At 45.2% G+C, this 21,790-nt stretch overlaps 1 protein-coding gene and 1 long non-coding RNA gene across 2 annotated transcripts in view; one reads left to right on the forward strand and one right to left on the reverse strand.

Moving 5' to 3' along the window:
• The window catches only part of LOC143293368 (uncharacterized), a 115,986-nt gene extending 102,233 nt beyond the window's left edge, over positions 1-13,753 (forward strand). Inside the window, exons 31-32 of the mRNA XM_076604174.1 lie at positions 1,298-1,456; positions 6,925-13,753. Coding sequence (XP_076460289.1) covers positions 1,298-1,456; positions 6,925-8,651 — 1,886 coding nt within the window. The 3' untranslated portion in view covers positions 8,652-13,753. The remainder of the gene's footprint in view (positions 1-1,297; positions 1,457-6,924) is intronic.
• A 1,256-nt stretch (positions 13,754-15,009) lies between these two features.
• On the reverse strand, positions 15,010-20,251 carry LOC143293369 (uncharacterized). The gene is made up of 2 exons (XR_013056770.1): positions 15,636-20,251; positions 15,010-15,574 (listed from the first exon to the last, which is right to left on the reverse strand). It is a non-coding gene; the product is annotated as an uncharacterized LOC143293369 (long non-coding RNA).
• Between the last annotated feature and the right edge of the window lie 1,539 nt (positions 20,252-21,790).

The following is a 21,790-nucleotide window of genomic DNA, read 5'->3' on the forward strand; positions in this document are numbered from 1 at the left end:
GTCAATGTTGATGTTTGTGGTGTGTTTCTATTGCTGTCAGTGTTGATGTTTGTGGTGTGTTCCTATTGCTGTCAGTGTTTATGGTGTGTTCCTATTGCTGTCAGTGTTGATGTTTGTGGTGTGTTCCTATTGCTGTCAGTGTTGATGTTTGTGGTGTGTTCCTATTGCTGTCAGTGTTTATGGTGTGTTCCTATTGCTGTCAATGTTGATGTTTGTGGTGTGTTCCTATTGCTGTCAGTGATGATGTTTGTGGTGTGCTCCTATTGCTGTCAGTGTTGATGTTTTTGGTGTGTTCCTATTGCTGTCAGTGATGATGTTTGTGGTGTGTTCCTATTGCTGTCAGTGTTGATGTTTGTGGTGTGTTCCTATTGCTGTCAATGTTGATGTTCCTATTGCTGTCAATGTTGATGTTTGTGGTGTGTTTCTATTGCTGTCAGTGATGATGTTTATGGTGTGTTCCTATTGCTGTCAGTGTTTATGGTGTGTTCCTATTGCTGTCAGTGTTGATGTTTGTGGTGTGCTCCTATTGCTGTCAGTGTTGATGTTTTTGGTGTGTTCCTATTGCTGTCAGTGATGATGTTTGTGGTGTGTTCCTATTGCTGTCAGTGTTGATGTTTGTGGTGTGTTCCTATTGCTGTCAATGTTGATGTTCCTATTGCTGTCAATGTTGATGTTTGTGGTGTGTTTCTATTGCTGTCAGTGATGATGTTTATGGTGTGTTCCTATTGCTGTCAGTGTTTATGGTGTGTTCCTATTGCTGTCAGTGTTGATGTTTTTGGTGTGTTCCTATTGCTGTCAGTGTTGATGTTTTTGGTGTGTTCCTATTGCTGTCAGTGTTGATGTTTGTGGTGTGTTCCTATTGCTGTCAGTGATGATGTTTGTGGTGTGTTCCTATTGCTGTCAGTGTTGATGTTTGTGGTGTGTTCCTATTGCTGTCAGTGTTGATGTTTGTGGTGTGTTCCTATTGCTGTCAATGTTGATGTTTGTGGTGTGTTCCTATTGCTGTCAGTGTTGATGTTTGTGGTGTGTTCCTATTGCTGTCTGTGTTGATGTTTATGGTGTGTTCCTATTGCTGTCAGTGTTGATGTTTGTGGTGTGTTCCTATTGCTGTCAGTGTTGATGTTTATGGTGTGTTCCTATTGCTGTCAGTGTTGATGTTTGTGGTGTGTTCCTATTGCTGTCAGTGTTGATGTTTGTGGTGTGTTCCTATTGCTGTCAGTGTTGATGTTTGTGGTGTGTTCCTATTGCTGTCAGTGTTGATGTTTTTGCTGTATTCTTATTGTTGTCAATGTGTCAGTGCACTCAGATACCAGCAGCATCGTGGAACAGCAGTACCCAGAAGTCAGTCTGTTGGACAGTCTTCACTCCTCCCAGACCAGCATTGGTTACCATGACGACAGTGATGACAGCAGCACCCCCACCCCCCAGCCCTGTGAGGCTGAGCACCAGAGACAGGGTGAGTGCTGGTCTGGTCATGACGGGCTCTACAGCCCACTTAAAGTGTTGGACCTTCAGTGTCAGGGGCCTGGCTTCACTTCCCCCATCTGCTGGGTAAAGGGTGGAGATTTTCTCCAGTCTCCCAGCTCTGGCACATGTATGTTAGGACTGTGTTGAGTCACATGATGGCGCAATAGCCAAGTGGTTAAAGCATTGGACTTTCAATCTGAGGGTCCCGGGTTCAAATCTTGGTGGCTCCTGGTGGGTAAAGGGTGGAGATTTTTATGATCTCCCAGGTCAACGTATGTGCAGACCTGCCAGTGCCTGAACCCCATTCATATGTATACGCAATCAAATCAAACATGCATGTTAAAGATCCCATAATCCATGTCAGCGTTCAGTGGGTTATGGAAACAAGAACATACATGGAATGCACACCCACTGAAAACAGAGTATGGCTGCCTACATGGCAGGGGTAAAACCTGTCATGCATGTAAAAGCCCACTTGTGTACATGAATGATGATGGAAGTTGCAGCCCACGAGTAAAGATCTGGTCATGTTGGTTCTGTTGGTCTTGATTTCTGTGCCCAGTTTGTTAGTTTTTGTACCGACGTGTTCCCATTTGGATGCTGATTGTCAGGCTGTGGGCTTCTGTACAAAGGAGGTAGAGCATGCCGTGAATACCCAGTAGGAATAGCAGGAGCTGCAGTGATTATAAATACACAGTGGTGTTGGGGGTGGTAGTAGAAGTAGTAGTAGTTATAAATACTCAGTAGTAGTAGCAGTAGCAGTAGTAGTCACTGTTATAAATATCCAGCAGTAGTTGTAGTAACAGTTAAAAATATTCAGTAGTAGTAGTAATAGTAACAGTAGTAGTCATAAATACCCAGTAGCAGCAGTATTAGGAGCAGCAGTAGCAGTAGCAGCAGCAGTAGCAGTAGTAGTAGTGGAATGAGTGCTGTTGTGGTCAGGCAAAGTGATGTGTATGACAGGTGATGTGATGTGTGACAGATGATGTGTGACAGGTGATGTGATGTGTGACAGGTGATGTGTGACAGGTGATGTGATGTGTGACAGGTGATGTGTGACAGGTGATGTGATGTGTGACAGGTGATGTGTGACAGGTGATGTGATGTGTGACAGGTGATGTGTGACAGATGATGTCATGTGTGACAGGTGATGTCATGTGTGACAGGTGATGTGTGACAGGTGATGTGATGTGTGACATGTGATGTGTGACAGGTGATGTGTGACAGGTGATGTGATGTGTGACAGGTGATGTGTGACAGGTGATGTCATGTGTGACAAGTGATGTGTGACAGGTGATGTGATGTGTGACAGGTGATGTGATGTGTGACAGGTGATGTGAGACAGGTGATGTGATGTGTGACAGGTGATGTGAGACAGGTGATGTGAGACAGGTGATGTGATGTGTGACAGGTGATGTGAGACAGGTGATGTGATGTGTGACAGGTGATGTGTGACAGGTGATGTGAGACAGGTGATGTGATGTGAGACAGGTGATGTTATGTGTGACAGGTGATGTGATGTGAGACAGGTGATGTGATGTGTGACAGGTGATGTGAGACAGGTGATGTGATGTGTGACAGGTGATGTGAGACAGGTGATGTGATGTGTGACAGGTGATGTGTGACAGGTGATGTGAGACAGGTGATGTGATGTCAGACAGGTGATGTGATGTCAGACAGGTGATGTGATGTGTGACAGGTGATGTGTGACAGGTGATGTGATGTGTGACAGGTGATGTGTGACAGGTGATGTGAGACAGGTGATGTGATGTGAGACAGGTGATGTGATGTGAGACAGGTGATGTGATGTGTGACAGGTGATGTGATGTGTGACAGGTGATGTGAGACAGGTGATGTGATGTGTGACAGGTGATGTGTGACAGGTGATGTGAGACAGGTGATGTGATGTGTGACAGGTGATGTGATGTGAGACAGGTGATGTGTGACAGGTGATGTTATGTGAGACAGGTGATGTGATGTCAGACAGGTGATGTGATGTGAGACAGGTGATGTGATGTGAGACAGGTGATGTGTGACAGGTGATGTGATGTGAGACAGGTGATGTGATGTGAGACAGGTGGTGTGATGTGTGACAGGTGATGTGATGTGTGACAGGTGATGTGTGACAGGTGATGTGATGTGAGACAGGTGATGTGATGTGAGACAGGTGATGTGATGTGTGACAGGTGATGTGATGTGTGACAGGTGATGTGTGACAGGTGATGTGATGTGTGACAGGTGATGTGATGTGTGACAGGTGATGTGATGTGAGACAGGTGATGTGTGACAGGTGATGTGATGTGAGACAGGTGATGTGATGTGAGACAGGTGATGTGATGTGAGACAGGTGATGTGTGACAGGTGATGTGATGTGTGACAGGTGATGTGTGACAGGTGATGTGAGACAGGTGATGTGATGTGTGACAGGTGATGTGATGTGAGACAGGTGATGTGTGACAGGTGATGTGATGTGAGACAGGTGATGTGATGTGTGACAGGTGATGTGATGTGAGACAGGTGATGTGATGTGAGACAGGTGATGTGTGACAGGTGATGTGATGTGAGACAGGTGATGTGATGTGTGACAGGTGATGTGAGACAGGTGATGTGATGTGAGACAGGTGATGTGTGACAGGTGATGTTATGTGAGACAGGTGATGTGATGTGAGACAGGTGATGTGTGACAGGTGATGTGATGTGTGACAGGTGATGTGATGTGAGACAGGTGATGTGTGACAGGTGATGTGATGTGAGACAGGTGATGTGATGTGAGACAGGTGATGTGTGACAGGTGATGTGATGTGTGACAGGTGATGTGTGACAGGTGATGTGAGACAGGTGATGTGATGTGTGACAGGTGATGTGAGACAGGTGATGTGATGTGAGACAGGTGATGTGAGACAGGTGATGTGTGACAGGTGATGTGATGTGAGACAGGTGATGTGTGACAGGTGATGTGATGTGAGACAGGTGATGTGTGACAGGTGATGTGATGTGTGACAGGTGATGTGATGTGAGACAGGTGATGTGTGACAGGTGATGTGATGTGAGACAGGTGATGTGATGTGAGACAGGTGATGTGTGACAGGTGATGTGATGTGTGACAGGTGATGTGATGTGAGACAGGTGATGTGTGACAGGTGATGTGAGACAGGTGATGTGTGACAGGTGATGTGTGACAGGTGATGTGATGTGATGTCAGACAGGTGATGTGATGTGAGACAGGTGATGTGATGTGTGACAGGTGATGTGTGACAGGTGATGTGATGTGAGACAGGTGATGTGTGACAGGTGATGTGATGTGTGACAGGTGATGTGAGACAGGTGATGTGATGTGAGACAGGTGATGTGATGTCAGACAGGTGATGTGATGTGTGACAGGTGATGTGAGACAGGTGATGTGATGTGTGACAGGTGATGTGTGACAGGTGATGTGAGACAGGTGATGTGATGTGTGACAGGTGATGTGAGACAGGTGATGTGATGTGAGACAGGTGATGTGATGTGTGACAGGTGATGTGTGACAGGTGATGTTATGTGAGACAGGTGATGTGATGTGAGACAGGTGATGTGTGACAGGTGATGTGATGTGAGACAGGTGATGTGTGACAGGTGATGTGATGTGAGACAGGTGATGTGATGTGAGACAGGTGATGTGTGACAGGTGATGTGATGTGTGACAGGTGATGTGATGTGAGACAGGTGATGTGTGACAGGTGATGTGAGACAGGTGATGTGATGTGAGACAGGTGATGTGTGACAGGTGATGTGTGACAGGTGATGTGTGACAGGTGATGTGATGTGATGTCAGACAGGTGATGTGATGTGAGACAGGTGATGTGATGTGTGACAGGTGATGTGTGACAGGTGATGTGATGTGAGACAGGTGATGTGTGACAGGTGATGTGATGTGTGACAGGTGATGTGAGACAGGTGATGTGATGTGAGACAGGTGATGTGATGTGTGACAGGTGATGTGTGACAGGTGATGTGTGACAGGTGATGTGATGTGTGACAGGTGATGTGATGTGTGACAGGTGATGTGTGACAGGTGATGTGATGTGAGACAGGTGATGTGTGACAGGTGATGTGATGTGTGACAGGTGATGTGTGACAGGTGATGTGATGTGTGACAGGTGATGTGAGACAGGTGATGTGATGTGAGACAGGTGATGTGATGTGTGACAGGTGATGTGTGACAGGTGATGTGAGACAGGTGATGTGATGTGAGACAGGTGATGTGATGTGTGACAGGTGATGTGAGACAGGTGATGTGATGTGAGACAGGTGATGTGTGACAGGTGATGTGATGTGTGACAGGTGATGTGATGTGAGACAGGTGATGTGTGACAGGTGATGTGATGTGATGTCAGACAGGTGATGTGATGTGAGACAGGTGATGTGATGTGTGACAGGTGATGTGTGACAGGTGATGTGATGTGAGACAGGTGATGTGTGACAGGTGATGTGATGTGTGACAGGTGATGTGAGACAGGTGATGTGATGTGAGACAGGTGATGTGATGTGTGACAGGTGATGTGAGACAGGTGATGTGATGTGAGACAGGTGATGTGATGTGTGACAGGTGATGTGTGACAGGTGATGTGATGTGTGACAGGTGATGTGATGTGAGACAGGTGATGTGTGACAGGTGATGTGATGTGTGACAGGTGATGTGAGACAGGTGATGTGATGTGTGACAGGTGATGTGATGTGTGACAGGTGATGTGATGTGAGACAGGTGATGTGATGTGTGACAGGTGATGTGAGACAGGTGATGTGATGTGTGACAGGTGATGTGTGACAGGTGATGTGAGACAGGTGATGTGATGACAGGTGATGTGATGTGTGACAGGTGATGTGATGTGAGACAGGTGATGTGTGACAGGTGATGTGATGTGTGACAGGTGATGTGAGACAGGTGATGTGATGTGTGACAGGTGATGTGATGTGTGACAGGTGATGTGTGACAGGTGATGTGATGTGAGACAGGTGATGTGATGTGATGTCAGACAGGTGATGTGATGTGAGACAGGTGATGTGATGTGAGACAGGTGATGTGATGTGTGACAGGTGATGTGTGACAGGTGATGTGTGACAGGTGATGTGATGTGTGACAGGTGATGTGTGACAGGTGATGTGATGTGTGACAGGTGATGTGATGTGTGACAGGTGATGTGTGACAGGTGATGTGATGTGTGACAGGTGATGTGTGACAGGTGATGTGATGTGTGACAGGTGATGTGATGTGAGACAGGTGATGTGTGACAGGTGATGTGATGTGTGACAGGTGATGTGTGACAGGTGATGTGATGTGTGACAGGTGATGTGTGACAGGTGATGTGATGTGTGACAGGTGATGTGATGTGAGACAGGTGATGTGTGACATGTGATGTGTGACAGGTGATGTCAGTCAGGTGATTAATGACAGCCCCCCCTGTGCTGGATGTCTTTCAGACCTGGCAGCAGCCACCAGCAGCAGCACCACACCACAGCTGTCTGACACCCCCTGCACCACGCAGCCTGCACCCAGCATCATTACCCACTGCCCCTCACAGCCCCCTGCTGATGATGGTGTCACTAGGGGTTCTGATGATGTCACTAGGGCTTCTGATGGTGTCACTAGGGGTTCTGATGATGTCACTAGGGGTTCTGACGATGTCACTAGGGGTTCTGACGATGTCACTAGGGGTTCTGTGCCACAGCCCCCTGATGATGATGACATCACTAGGGATACTGATGATGTCACTAGGGATACTGATGATGTGACAAGGGAAACTGATGTGACTGGGGATACTGATGATGTCACTAGGGGTTCTAACGATGTCACTAGGGGTTCTGATGATGTCACTAGGGGTTCTGTGCCACAGCCCCCTGATGATGATGACATCACTAGGGATACTGATGATGTCACTAGGGATACTGATGATGTGACAAGGGAAACTGATGTCACTGGGGATACTGATGATGTCACTAGGGGTTCTGTGCCACAGCCCCCTGAATATGATGTTGTCACTAGGGATGCTGATGATGTGACAAGGGAAACTGATGATGTCACTAGGGATACTGATGATGTCACTAGGGATACTGATGATGTCACTAGGGGTTCTGTGCCACAGCCCCCTGATCATGATGACATCATTAGGTATACTGATGATGTGACCAGAGATACTGAGGATGTTATTAGGGATACTGATGATGTCACCAGAGATACTAGGGACATTGATGATGTCACCAGAGATACTAGGGACATTGATGATGTCACCAGAGATACCAGGGATACTGATTATGTCACCAGAGATACAGATGATATCACTAGGGGTTTTGTGCCACAACCCTCTGATGATGTCACCAGGGATAATGATGATGTCACCAGGGATAATGATGATGTCACCAGAGATACCAGGGATACTGATTATGTCACCAGGGATACAGACTATATCACTAGGGGTTCTGTGCCACAACCGTCATTTTATGTCACCAGGGATGATAATGATGTCACCAGGGATACTGATGATGTCACTAGGGTTACTGATGATGTCACTAGGGTTACTGATGATGTCACCAGGGGTGACCCAGAGAACTGTGGGGTGGGGGGCCAGGGGGGAGATGTGCCCCAACCCCCACACCTCTTTGAGGGAGCTCCAGGCATGTGTGGCCCCCAGAGGTCCCCCCTCGTGGCCACCCTGTCAGCCCAGGTGTCGTCCACCAGTGGGGTCCCACCCCGTTACTGCCACACACACCCCCAGGCTGGGGGGGAGGGGGAGGGGTTGGTGAACGACCTGGACATGACCAGCATCGGCGGCACCCCCCTCTCCTTCCACTCCACCTCCTCCTTCCCCAGCATCACCACGCTGTTTGACAGCAGCCCTGACCGGTTCTACCTGATGCCCTCCTCCCCCGCCCTCCTCCTCCTGCCCCCCCCAGACCGCCGTGCCCCCCACCCCCTGACCTCCCCCCTGGACCGGTCCCTGCAGAAGCTGCAGCACTGTGACGAGACGGCCGGCCTGGCCCACAAGTGTCTGATGCTCAAGATCAGCCCCCTCTTCCTCCTCATGCTGTTGTACACCCGCCGAAAGACAGACACCCTGGCCGCCTCCTTCCTGCAGCAACTGCCCCCCTCCCTGCTGCAACACCTGTCCTCAGGCGTGGAGGCCAGACGAGCAGAGTGCTCCGTCCTGTAGGACGGTCCTGGTGGTCTCCCCTTGTTGAATGCAGCAGCAAGCGCTCTTCTGTGATGGAGGGGCAGGAAGCTGTGCACCCTGTCATGTGCAGATGTCAGTTGTTCTGTCGTACCAACTGGACAGCGATCAACTTCCATCACTACGCTGGATCCAATCAGCATTCTTCACTCTATACAAGTTCAGGAATTAGGACATAGGTATTAGGAAGAAAAGGCATGCAAACTAATGGACACAGATATATAATTCATGCACATTTACATGTTCATGGTGTGTATGAAGACAACAAATGTGGCTATGTTCATGTTCATTTTGATACAGGCATCAGTTGTTGGTTTATTTCTCATTGGAATCAATGGATATCTTATGTTCTCTCATGGGAATCAATGGATATCTTATGTTCTCTCATTGGAATCAATGGATATCTTATGTTCTCTCATTGGAATCAGTGGGTATCTTATGTTCTCTCATTGGAATCAATGGATATCTTATGTTCTCTCATTGGAATCAATGGATATCTTATGTTCTCTCATTGGAATCAATGGATATCTTATGTTCTCTCATTGGAATCAGTGGATATCTTATGTTCTCTCATTGGAATCAATGGGTATCTTATGTTCTCTCATTGGAATCAATGGGTATCTTATGTTCTCTCATTGGAATCAGTGGATATCTTATGTTCTGTCATTGGAATCAGTGGGTATCTTATGTTCTCTCATTGGAATCAGTGGATATCTTATGTTCTCTCATTGGAATCAGTGGATATCTTATGTTCTCTCATTGGAATCAATGGATATCTTATGTTCTCTCATTGGAATCAGTGGGTATCTTATGTTCTCTCATTGGAATCAATGGGTATCTTATGTTCTCTCATTGGAATCAGTGGATATCTTATGTTCTCTTTGCTGGAATTGTTGATGTGCTCAACCTTGTGAAGAAGTGAAGATGGTGGTGGTGTGTTGTGGCCATGCAGCATTGTATCAAGTGCAGTAGCAGTGGTTGCCATGTCATCGACATTTCTGGGTGGGCGCCGTGAGCCCTGGTCACATTGTGCAGGGCTGTGAGGGGTGTGGGGAGGGGGAAGAGACGTGGGAACATCCTGTTTCAGGGTGCTGGCAGGGTGAATCATGTCGGACTCACTGTGAAGAGCTGAACAACACGACCAAACGAGATCCACGTTGCAGCAAGCTCACCATGACATCAAAGGGCTGTTGTCTTTATTGTTTCTTCTTTCCGTTATGAAGGGATGTTATCTTTGTTGTTTTCTTCTTTCCATTATGAAGGGCTATCATCTTTATTTCTCTTCTTTCCATTCCATTAGCACCAGTTGTGGAGCTTTTTTCAACACAGGGTAAGCCTGGTTTTTGTCAGAACTGATGATGATATTGACACATGTACAAGTGGTTGGGTTCCCCAAATCATGTTGTTGTGGTCATCATGACTATGATGACTAGTGTGACAAGGCCTTCAATAGACAGCAGTGTGCTGAATGTTCAGTCTGTTGTCCTGACACAGTGATGACTATGATGACTAGTGTGACAAGGCCTTCAATAGACAGCAGTGTGCTGAATGTCCAGTCTGTTCTGACACAGTGATGACTATGATGACTAGTGTGACAAGGCCTTCAATAGACAGCAGTGTGCTGAATGTTCAGTCTGTTGTCCTGACACAGTGATGACTATGATGACTAGTGTGACAAGGCCTTCAATAGACAGCAGTGTGCTGAATGTCCAGTCTGTTGTCCTGACACAGTGATGACTATGATGACTAGTGTGACAAGGCCTTCAATAGACAGCAGTGTGCTGAATGTGCTGTGCCACCATGTCTGTCCTGATCCACACTGAGCATGTCTTACTGTCACAGCATCATAGAAAAACGAACAGTGTTACCATTCATTTCATGACCTGAATGTTTTGTCAGGCCCTGTCTGATGTTGACATGATTTGCTCATTGACTAGACTTGTTGATTGTGTTGTTTGATGTTGACATGATTTGCTCATTGACTAGACTTGTTGATTGTGTTGTTTGATGTTGACATGATTTGCTCATTGACTAGGCTTGTTGATTGTGTTGTTTGATGTTGACATGATTTGCTCATTGACTAGGCTTGTTGATTGTGTTGTTTGATGTTGACATGATTTGCTCATTGACTAGGCTTGTTGATTGTGTTGTTTGATGTTGACATGATTTGCTCATTGACTAGGCTTGTTGATTGTGTTGTTTGATGTTGACATGATTTGCTCATTGACTAGGCTTGTTGATTGTGTTGTTTGATGTTGACATGATTTGCTCATTGACTAGGCTTGTTGATTGTGTTGTTTGATGTTGACATGATTTGCTCATTGACTAGGCTTGTTGATTGTGTTGTTTGATGTTGACATGATTTGCTCATTGACTAGGCTTGTTGATTGTGTTGTTTGATGTTGACATGATTTGCTCATTGACTAGGCTTGTTGATTGTGTTGTTTGATGTTGACATGATTTGCTCATTGACTAGGCTTGTTGATTGTGTTGTTTGATGTTGACATGATTTGCTCATTGACTAGGCTTGTTGATTGTGTTGTTTGATGTTGACATGATTTGCTCATTGACTAGACTTGGTGATTGTGTTGTTTGATCTCCCAGTAAGGATGAGTCAGGGTGTGTGGTTCTCTCATGATGTGCTGGTGGTTTATTTCCACAACAGTTTTGGAGGTTTATTTATTGATTATAATCTTTTTTTTTTATGACAGCTTTTTTTCAAATTTTGTTTTTCATTCTTTTTTTAATTCACCTTTTTGGTGGGTACAGTTGCTTGGGAGTTGTTTGCCCATGACACCGTGTCTTCCTTGTTGGAAGTGTTTGATGGGGGACTGTGAGCAGAGGACAAGACACTGTCTGGTGTCGTGTCACATGTATGTTGGGACTGTGTCATGTCACATGTATGTTGGGACTGTGTCATGTCACATGTATGTTGGGACTGTGTCGTGTCACATGTATGTTAGGACTGTGTCGTGTCATATGTATGTTGGGACTGTGTCGTGTCACATGTATGTTAGGACTGTGTCGTGTCACATGTATGTTAGGACTGTGTCGTGTCACATGTATGTTGGGACTGTGTCGTGTCACATGTATGTTGGGACTGTGTCGTGTCACATGTATGTTGGGACTGTGTGGTGTCACATGTATGTTAGGACTGTGTCGTGTCACATGTATGTTGGGACTGTGTCATGTCATATGCATGTTGGGACTGTGTCATGTCACATGTATGTTGGGACTGTGTCATGTCATATGCATGTTGGGACTGTGTCATGTCACAGGTAGTATGTTAGGACTGTCGTGTCATGTCACAGGTAGTATGTTAGGACTGTCATGTCATGTCACAGGTAGTATGTTAGGACTGTCGTGTCGTGTCACATGTATGCTAGGACTGTGTCATGTCACATGTATGTTAGGACTGTGTCAAGTCACATGTATGTTGGGACTATGTCATGTCACAGGTAGTATGTTAGGACTGTGATGTCATGTCACATGTTGTATGCTAGGACTGTGTCATGTCACATGTATGTTAGGACTGTGTCAAGTCACATGTTGTATGTTGGGACTATGTCATGTCATGTCACATGTTGTATGTTGGGACTATGTCATGTCATGTCACATGTTGTATGTTGGGACTGTGTCTTGTCATGTCACATGTTGTATGTAGGGACTGTGTCTTGTCATGTCACATGTTGTATGTTAGGACTGTGTCATGTCACATGTTGTATGTTGGGACTGTGTCTTGTCATGTCACATGTTGTATGTTGGGACTATGTCTTGTCATGTCACATGTTGTATGTTGGGACTGTGTCTTGTCATGTCACATGTTGTATGTTGGGACTGTGTCATGTCACATGTATGTTAGGACTGTGTCAAGTCACACAGTGGCACAATAGCCGAGTGGTTAAAGCATTGGACTTTCAATCTGAGGGTCCTGGGTTCAAATCTTGGTGCCTCCTGGTGGGTAAAGGGTGGAGATTTTTCTGATCTCCCAGGTCAACATATGTGCAGACCTGCCAGTGCCTGAACTCCCTTCATGTGTATATGCACGCAGAAGATCAAAATATGCACAATAAAGATTCTGTGATCCATGTCAGCGTTCGGTGGGTTATGGAAACAAGAACATACCAAGCCATGCACACCCCCGAAAACGGAGTATGGCTGCCTACATGGTGGGGTAAATAGGCAAAACGGTCATGCACGTAAACTGTTAAATGTTACATGTTTGTCTGAGTGTGTATGTGTGTGTGCCTGAAATCTGATTGAATGACACAGGAAACGAATGATGAGCGCCTAAAGGCTGTCATCAGTTGGCTCTACCCAGGTAGGCAGCCTGTTGTGAAAATGACCCTGGTTTGTTTAGCGCTTAGAGCTTGGTCTCCGACTGCGGATTGGCGCTGTATAATGTATATTTTGACTGTGTCATGTGGTGTCACATGCTGTATGCGAGGACTGTTGGTGAGCACCAGATGATTTGACATGCTTCATCACGACCTCACCTGAAGCAGTGTGATGTGCATTGTCACCAAGCTGTCTTTCAGGAATCATGAGTTCAAATTTCATGGCACTCATGTACTTGTTCTGATGAAGAAGAGCATACATAGAAGTGCATGCACTGTTTTGTTTTCATCTGTGGTGAAATGTATTGTAACCCATCACGTAGCATTATATATTTTCATCACAACTGGTTTCACCCTGTGACATACTGGTTGCTGTCTGTGTGGGGAGACATTGCAACAGAGTATTGTGACATACTGGTTGCTGTCTGTGTGGGGAGACATTGCAACAGAGTATTGTGACACACTGGTTGCTGTCTGTGTGGGGAGACATTGCAACAGAGTATTGTGACATACTGGTTGCTGTCTGTGTGGGGAGACATTGCAACAGAGTATTGTGACATACTGGTTGCTGTCTGTGTGGGGAGACATTGCAACAGAGTATTGTGACATACTGGTTGCTGTCTGTGTGGGGAGACATTGCAACAGAGTATTGTGACATACTGGTTGCTGTCTGTGTGGGGAGACATTGCAACAGAGTATTGTGACATACTGGTTGCTGTGTGTATGGGGAGACATTGCAACAGTTCAGTACTCTTCTTCTTCTTCTTTTCGGTCGCACTTGTCACAGAGTCAGGCTGGCCTGCGAGACAAATGTCGTCGTGGCTTCCAGGTCTTGTCTGCAGCCGTAGAGCTTGGTGCGTAGTGGGGTCGCTTCTGGCCACACGGTGTCTCTCAGTCCCTGGTGGAGGGGACAAGTCTGCAGAACATGTTCTGGTGTTTGGTCTTCAAGACCACAGGGACAGGTCTGTGATGGTGCCAGCTTCAGCTTCTTGAACATGTGCGCGTTAAGGCGGCAGTGTCCTGTGCGTAAGCGCATAATTGCTACCTGCTGCCAGCGTTCAAGCTCGTGATATGCATCCCTTGTGGCTTGTGGTCGTAGTGCTGCCTTCACGAGGGTCTTCTTTTCAGCGAAGCTAACACTGTTGTTTGGTTGTCTTTCTTTCGCTCCGAGTTTGGCGAGTTGGTCCGCAATTTCGTTGCCTGGAATTCCGCAGTGGGCTGGAACCCATTGCAGGACTACTCGTCGTTGCTGGGCAACTTCTTGTAGTTTCTCCTTGAGACGAGGAAGTTTATCTCTTGCAAGGGCTTCCAGGACAGACAACGCATCTGTCAGAAAGACAACTTGTGGGCATTCGCTCTCCGAGTCGTGAACCATTGAAGCGGCCTGTATGAGCGCCTGAACCTCAGCTGCGTAGTTTGAACAGTACTTTCCTGTGGGTATCCTTGCTGTGGATGTGTGGTGCTCAGGAGACTTCATGTACACTCCTGCTCCTCCGTCAGCAACAGCGTTGGTTGCAGAGCCATCTGTGTACACGTGAATCCAGGATTCTTCAGGGTACCTTTCAGCAATCATGGCTTGTGTCAGAGTGCGTTTGGCCGTGTCATCCTGAGAGTCTCCTGGAGCGACCTGAGGGACTGATGTTGAGATATGAAAGTTCAGTACTCATGACAACTGTTCTCCACCTTTTGTTTCCTTTGTTTTTCTTTTTGCTTCTTTGTCTGTGGTTCTCCTTTGATGTGGTTTTGACATGAGTTTTAAAGTGTGTGTGTGGTTCCCCTTTCCTTTGATGTGGTTTTGACATGTGTTTTAAAGTGTGTGTGTGTGGTTCTCCTTTCCTTTGATGTGGTTTTGACATGTGTTTTAAAGTGTGTGTCTGTGGTTCTCCTTTCCTTTGATGTGGTTTTGACATGTGTTTTAAAGTGTGTCTGTGGTTCCCCTTTGATGTGGTTTTGACATGTGTTTTAATGTGTGTGTGTGGTTCTTTCCTTTGATGTGGTTTTGACATGTGTTTTAAAGTGTGTCTGTGGTTCTCCTTTGATGTGGTTTTGACATGTGTTTTAAAGTGTGTGTGTGGTTCTTTCCTTTGATGTGGTTTTGACATGTGTTTTAAAGTGTGTCTGTGGTTCTCCTTTGATGTGGTTTTGACATGTGTTTTAAAGTGTGTCTGTGGTTCCCCTTTGATGTGGTTTTGACATGTGTTTTAAAGTGTGTCTGTGGTTCTCCTTTGATGTGGTTTTGACATGAGTTTTAAAGTGTGTGTGTGGTTCCCCTTTCCTTTGATGTGGTTTTGACATGTGTTTTAAAGTGTGTCTGTGGTTCCCCTTTGATGTGGTTTTGACATGTGTTTTAAAGTGTATGTGTGTGTGTGTGAGGGTGGAGGGGTTGGGGGCAGGGGGGTGCTGTGTATGTGTGTGACATTCACTGGGACAGCAGCTGTGATGTGTTCACATTTGGTCCTCTGCATATCATTTAGCTGACAATGTTCTGTTGTAATTGCAATTCTTTTTCTCCAGTCTCTGTTGATGTTTGACACAGCCTCGGGCAGGCTGTCCATGTTTGACACAAACCTCGGGCAGGCTGTCAATGTTTGACACAAAGTTCAGGCAGGCTGTCCATGTTTGACACAACCTCGGGCAGGCTGTCCATGTTTGACACAACCTCGGGCAGGCTGTCGATGTTTGACACAGCCTCGGGCAGGCTGTCGATGTTTGACACAACCTCGGGCAGGCTGTCCATGTTTGACACAACCTCGGGCAGGCTGTCGATGTTTGACACAACCTCGGGCAGGCTGTCGATGCCTCATCAGTGCTGTGGGGCCAGGCGAATATCAGGCAACTGCTCTTTATTTCTTTCTTTCTTTTTAACAGGCAGATGTGTGGATTATATGTATGAGTCTGCATGCTTTGACACGTCCTTCAGACTGAAAACTGACACTGATCTGTTCACAGAGCAGGCTGCTTTGACACCAAGATCATGATGATAATGATCATAATAATGATGATAATGATCATAATATGATAACAACAACAAAGATCATGCATTTTATTATTGTTGTTGTTGTTGTAGTTGTTGTTAGTAGTAGTAGTAGTGCAATGACATGATTATTGTGATTAGAAGAAGATGATGATGATGATGGTGATGATGATAATATAATAATAACAACAATGATAATGTATTTTTATTTCCATCATCATCATCATTATTATTATTGCAATAATATAATCATTATGACAACAAGAAGAAGATGATGATGAATATGAGGATGATTGGATACTAATGTCTCACCTCTGTCCAGAAAACTGCTTTACAAAACACATAACATTGTACATGACACGTGATAACATGAGTGTAACATATCCACACCCAAACTATGACATGCCATGCTTGTCTTGGACAGGTTTTCAGGAACAGAAAATGGTGTTGACATTTGGGGGTTGTTTGCTTTTTACTTCTTTATGTGTGTTTGCTTTTCTTCGCTTCTCGTTTTTTAAAAGAATCTTTTTTTTTTATATTCAGTATATTATAGTGTTGAATAAGTTGTTGCTGTTGTTATCACTACATGACAAATTGAAGAAGGGTTTCATCTGCATGACTTGTAATGAAGTAATATTTCATTCAACATGTTCAACAGTGCTCTACATTTTGCTGTGCACATTGTGATATTTCACTGGTTGAGGTTGGTTGTTTTAGTGTGGATGTGGTTCTAAGGAAGTCAAGCTGGCTGCTGTTGATGCTGTTCATGTTGATTATCATGTGTGTTAATCATGCTTCTTCCATCATTTTTTCATGTTTTTGTCTGCGAGTTCTTCATGTGATAAATCCAAGTGAACTGGAATGATTTGTTCAAAATATTTGCACATGGTTGTGGTCACATTTGTATGGTGAAAATGAAATATTTGGGTAAATCAAATTTGCAATCAAAATATGAGATATTTTTGTAATATTTATTATTAGTTGACGTAAACTGTTACAGATAAAACAGTTGTTTGTTTATAGAATCTGGACTGGAATGAAATGGCGTGTGTATGTGTGTGTGTGTGTACAACATTGTGTATGTGTGTGCCTGGATGGGCACAGGGATGTTTTCTGTGTGAAGTTGGTCAACTTTCCTGGGGAGAAATCACTGACCTCTGTGAGACTGGAACCCTGGACGCTGGCTTCCTGGTCAGGGACTTTACCACTGGGCCCCTGTCCACCTGCGTCCTTGTTCTGTGGTCATGTGGCTGTGTGGTCATGTGGCTGTGTGGTGTGGTCATGTGGCTGTGTGGTCATGTGGCTGTGTGGTGTGGTCATGTGGCTATGTGGTTGTGTGGTGTGGTCATGTGGCTGTGTGGTGTGGTCATGTGGCTGTGTGGTGTGATCATGTGGCTGTGGTCATGTGGCTGTGTGGTGTGGTCATGTGGCTGTGTGGTGTGGTCATGTGGCTGTGTGGTCATGTGGCTGTGTGGTGTGGTCATGTGGCTGTGGTCATGTGGCTGTGTGGTGTGGTCATGTGGCTGTGTGGTCATGTGGCTGTGTGGTGTGGTCATGTGGCTGTGTGGTCATGTGGCTGTGTGGTGTGGTCATGTGGCCATGTGGCAGCAGCAGCAGAAGAAGAACCGGTGTTTGTTCATATTTTTGGCAGTTGAGGTTGTTTGGTCTGCGTTCCATAGCTGCTGGACAGTGAACAACAAGTGTTCTCTGCAACAAATGGACAAGGAACTGGGCCAAACGTAGAATGTGTTCATATTGCACGATAGAAGCACTGAGTTTTTAGTTTCCATTTTAAAAATGATTTGTTTCAGTTCTTTGGTGGGCAGGATTGATGTGTTTCATTCACATTTATTGGTAGTTGTTCAGTTTTTACCCTTGCAATTTGCTTGATCAAATTTTTTAAAGAGGAATGTTTTAAAGTCTTTCTGTTGACTCTTACTTTTTACATCATGATAGCTTTGTTGATTGTGACGAGAAATAAAACAGAGGGATAGTTTAAATTTCTGATGACTGACTTACATGGTTACATAATAGTTATTTTGATTGTGGCTTTTAATTCAGCATTTCTTTTGACATTGTCACAAGTCATTCAACATTTCTTTTGACATTGTCACAAGTCAAGCTTGTTTAGCATGTGTTTGTGTCAGTGTTGTTTGTTTTGTTTGTTTGTTTTTCCTCACACAAGCATTTTTTCCCTGAACCATTGTTTTAAATGAGGTGTAAGTTATGTGGAGGGTAAGGAAGTGGGCAGTGGCTGGATCAGAAGGTATTTCTGTCTCCCCTGTCTGAAAAGGACAAGTGAACACACGGACTGTCCCATTTGGGGAAGGGGTGGGCAGCGGCTGGATCAGAAGGTATTTCTTTCTCCCCTGTCTGAAAAGGACAAGTGAACACACGGACTGTCCCATTTGGGGAAGGGGTGGGCAGCGGCTGGATCAGAAGGTATTTCTTTCTCCCCTGTCTGAAAAGGACAAGTTAACACACGGACTGTCCCATTTGGGGAAGGGGTGGGCAGTGGCTGGATCAGAAGGTATTTCTTTCTCCCCTGTCTGAAAAGGACAAGTGAACACACGGACTGTCCCATTTGGGGAAGGGGTGGGCAGCGGCTGGATCAGAAGGTATTTCTTTCTCCCCTGTCTGAAAAGGACAAGTTAACACAGGGACTGTCCCATTTGGGGAAGGGGTGGGCAGCGGCTGGATCAGAAGGTATTTCTTTCTCCCCTGTCTGAAAAGGACAAGTGAACACACGGACTGTCCCATTTGGGGAAGGGGTGGGCAGCGGCTGGATCAGAAGGTATTTCTGTCTCCCCTGTCTGAAAAGGACAAGTGAACACACGGACTGTCCCATTTGGGGAAGGGGTGGGCAGTGGCTGGATCAGAAGGTATTTCTTTCTCCCCTGTCTGAAAAGGACAAGTGAACACAGGGACTGTCCCATTTGGGGAAGGGGTGGGGCAGCTGGGTGAGGGAGACAGCTGTACACATTGTGTGATGGTCTGTGTCACTGGTGTGTGTCTGTCAGTGTGTGTGTGTGTACGTCTGTGAGTATATGTCCGTGAGTGCATGTGTGTTAATGTCTGGAGTATGTCTGTGTGTGTGTGTGTGTGTGTGTGTGTAATATGTGGGTGTGTGGAGTTGTGTGGACTGCATCACTAAAAGTACAGCATGGAATACAAGGCTTTGACTGGTGCTGGAAACATACCTACCTGCACTTTGACTGGTGCAGGAAACATACCTACCTGCACTTTGACTGGTGCTGGAAACACACCAACCTGCACTTTGACTGGTGCAGGAAACATACCTACCTGCACTTTGGTGCAGGAAACATACCTACCTGCACTTTGACTGGTGCAGGAAACATACCTACCTGCACTTTGACTGGTGCAGGAAACATACCCACCTGCACTTTGACCATGGACTGTCCTTTACTGCTGGCCCAACCATCAACAGTGAAGGTTTCAGTTAAAGGTTAAAGGTTAATTTCCTTCAGCTTTTTATGGAATTTGGGGCAGTGAATTCCACGGTGTCCAGGGCTGGGCATAGGAAGACAGTGAATTCATATCCACTGTGTCCAGGGCTGGGCATAGGAAGGCAGTGAATTCATATCCACTGTGTCCAGGGCTGTGCATAGGAAGGCAGTGAATTCACACCCACTGTGTCCAGGGCTGTGCATAGGAAGGCAGTGAATTCATATCCACTATGTCCAGGGCTCAGCATAGGAAGGCAGTGAATTCACACCCAGTGTCCAGGGCTGGGCATAGGAAGGCAATGAATTCATACCCACAGTGTCCAGGGCTGGGCATAGGAAGGCGGGGCCCAATCCTCTCCTTCCACCATTTCAACATTCCCCGATAGATAAAAGTCAGGTACCCATTCACACCTGGGTGGAGTGAGGAAAATCAGAGTACAGTGCCTTCCTGAAGAACACAGCACCACGCAGAAACAGGGCCTCGAACCCTGGTCACTGGTGAACACTGGGTCACAAGTCCTCCTGACCAACCCCACCAGCCATCACAATAACACGGTGTCGCGTTTCAAGATAAGAAGAGAATGAAGATGACAACTGCTACGATTTTTCATCTTTTATCAAACAGCGAATTACAAAATTATTCATTATGATAATGTTAAACATAATCATCATCATTGCTGTTACCATCATCAGTGCTTAGCGTTATCATCATCAACTTAACATTGAATTCTTTAGCCAACAATGCAGTGTTCTGCATCAGTGAAGGTTTTTCAGAGCTTGATCAAATGAAATAAATTATTGTGAATTTAATGGGTTTGTTTGTGTCTGTGTTTACAGAATATAAAATTTGAAAAAATAATGATACTTAAAAAAAAAAAGAAGAAGATATGTATATATATACATGTGTGTGTGTGTGTGTGTGTTATCTACTCTGCGTCAGCAACATCAACACCATTGACAGTAAAGATCAATACACAATGTTAACTACTGAAATAAGAATTGTATCTAGAGTAATGAAGTGCTATCACAACATACTTCAGGTGGCTGATCAAATAATTCTATCCACAGTAATGAAGTGCTATCACAACATACTTCAGGTGGCTGATCAAATAATTCTATCCACAGTAATGAAGTGCTATCACAACATACTTCAGGTGGCTGATCAAATAATTCTATCCACAGTAATGAAGTGCTATCACAACATACTTCAGGTGACTGACCACATCATCAATGGGCAAATGCCAAACCATGGATCAGCATACTGGGTCACACGATCTGCTGACATGAGCTGATCAAATCACACGATCTGCTGACATGAGCTGATCAAGACTCAAGACATGAGCTGATCAAGAAAGGGAAGCTGCACTGACATGGCCAGGTAACCTGATCCAGTGCCCCGAGGACAGGGAGGGAGGAGACGAAGGGCAAGTCGGGGGAAAAAGAGAGAAGAAAAAAGGATGGACTGAAGACTGAACAGACCCAGCCTTTGACATATAGCCCACAGACGTAGCAGCAGCAGTAGTAGTAGTTGTTATAGTCATATAGACGTCATCGTGGGACTATCGATATTTCATTAGAAAAACGCGCACCATATTTTATTCCTTTTACACAGTCTGTTTACTTTCTTTTGTTCATTTTCTCTTCTCCTTTTCTTCCTTTCTTTAGCATTCACACAATCAAGCATGTATTGTATCTTTCCGTTTTGTGATTTCTTAATGGGTAACCGTACACTAGCATGTATTTAACAAGAGGCAAGGCCTTCAAGACTCGCTTGAGATGTGCACTTAATCGAACAAAGGAATCAGGGGGGTGGGGTGGGGTGGGGGTGGGAGGAACGAAGAAAGAAGCAGCCATCCCGTCAAGAAGCCTTGTTAAACGTCAGAAATCTCTGACGATTACATTATGACGTGTCCCCCGCTCCCCGGCCTAACTCTAAATTACGTCACATTGTTTACGATCTGCAATTTTCCGAAAAAATACTACTTGGGCGATTGTAGATTGTGAAAGTTCTCCACACAGTGTGTAAAACCACAAAAGCATTTCAATGTACCGAGTAATATTTTCAAAATGTAATGTTTTAGATGAGAAAGATCAGTATAAAAACAATCAATGTCCATGCTTCGAAACATGATTAATCTCCCCTTCACTTAGCTATGCCAGAGAGATTTATCATCAAAGTAACTTCCAGACTGAACGGTAGAAGTTCCAATTTGAACAAAAAACGATAAAAGAGACTGCTGTTAGTAGTGTTTCAGTATATCAAATCAAAATGGCAGGTTTTGTAAATGAAAATGAAACAGTAAAAGTAAATTTATTGTGCCCAAAAAATTAGCTTCTTTTTAT

This window comes from Babylonia areolata, chromosome 19 (genome assembly GCF_041734735.1).
Source record: "Babylonia areolata isolate BAREFJ2019XMU chromosome 19, ASM4173473v1, whole genome shotgun sequence".
Taxonomy (NCBI): Eukaryota; Metazoa; Mollusca; class Gastropoda; order Neogastropoda; family Buccinidae; genus Babylonia; species Babylonia areolata.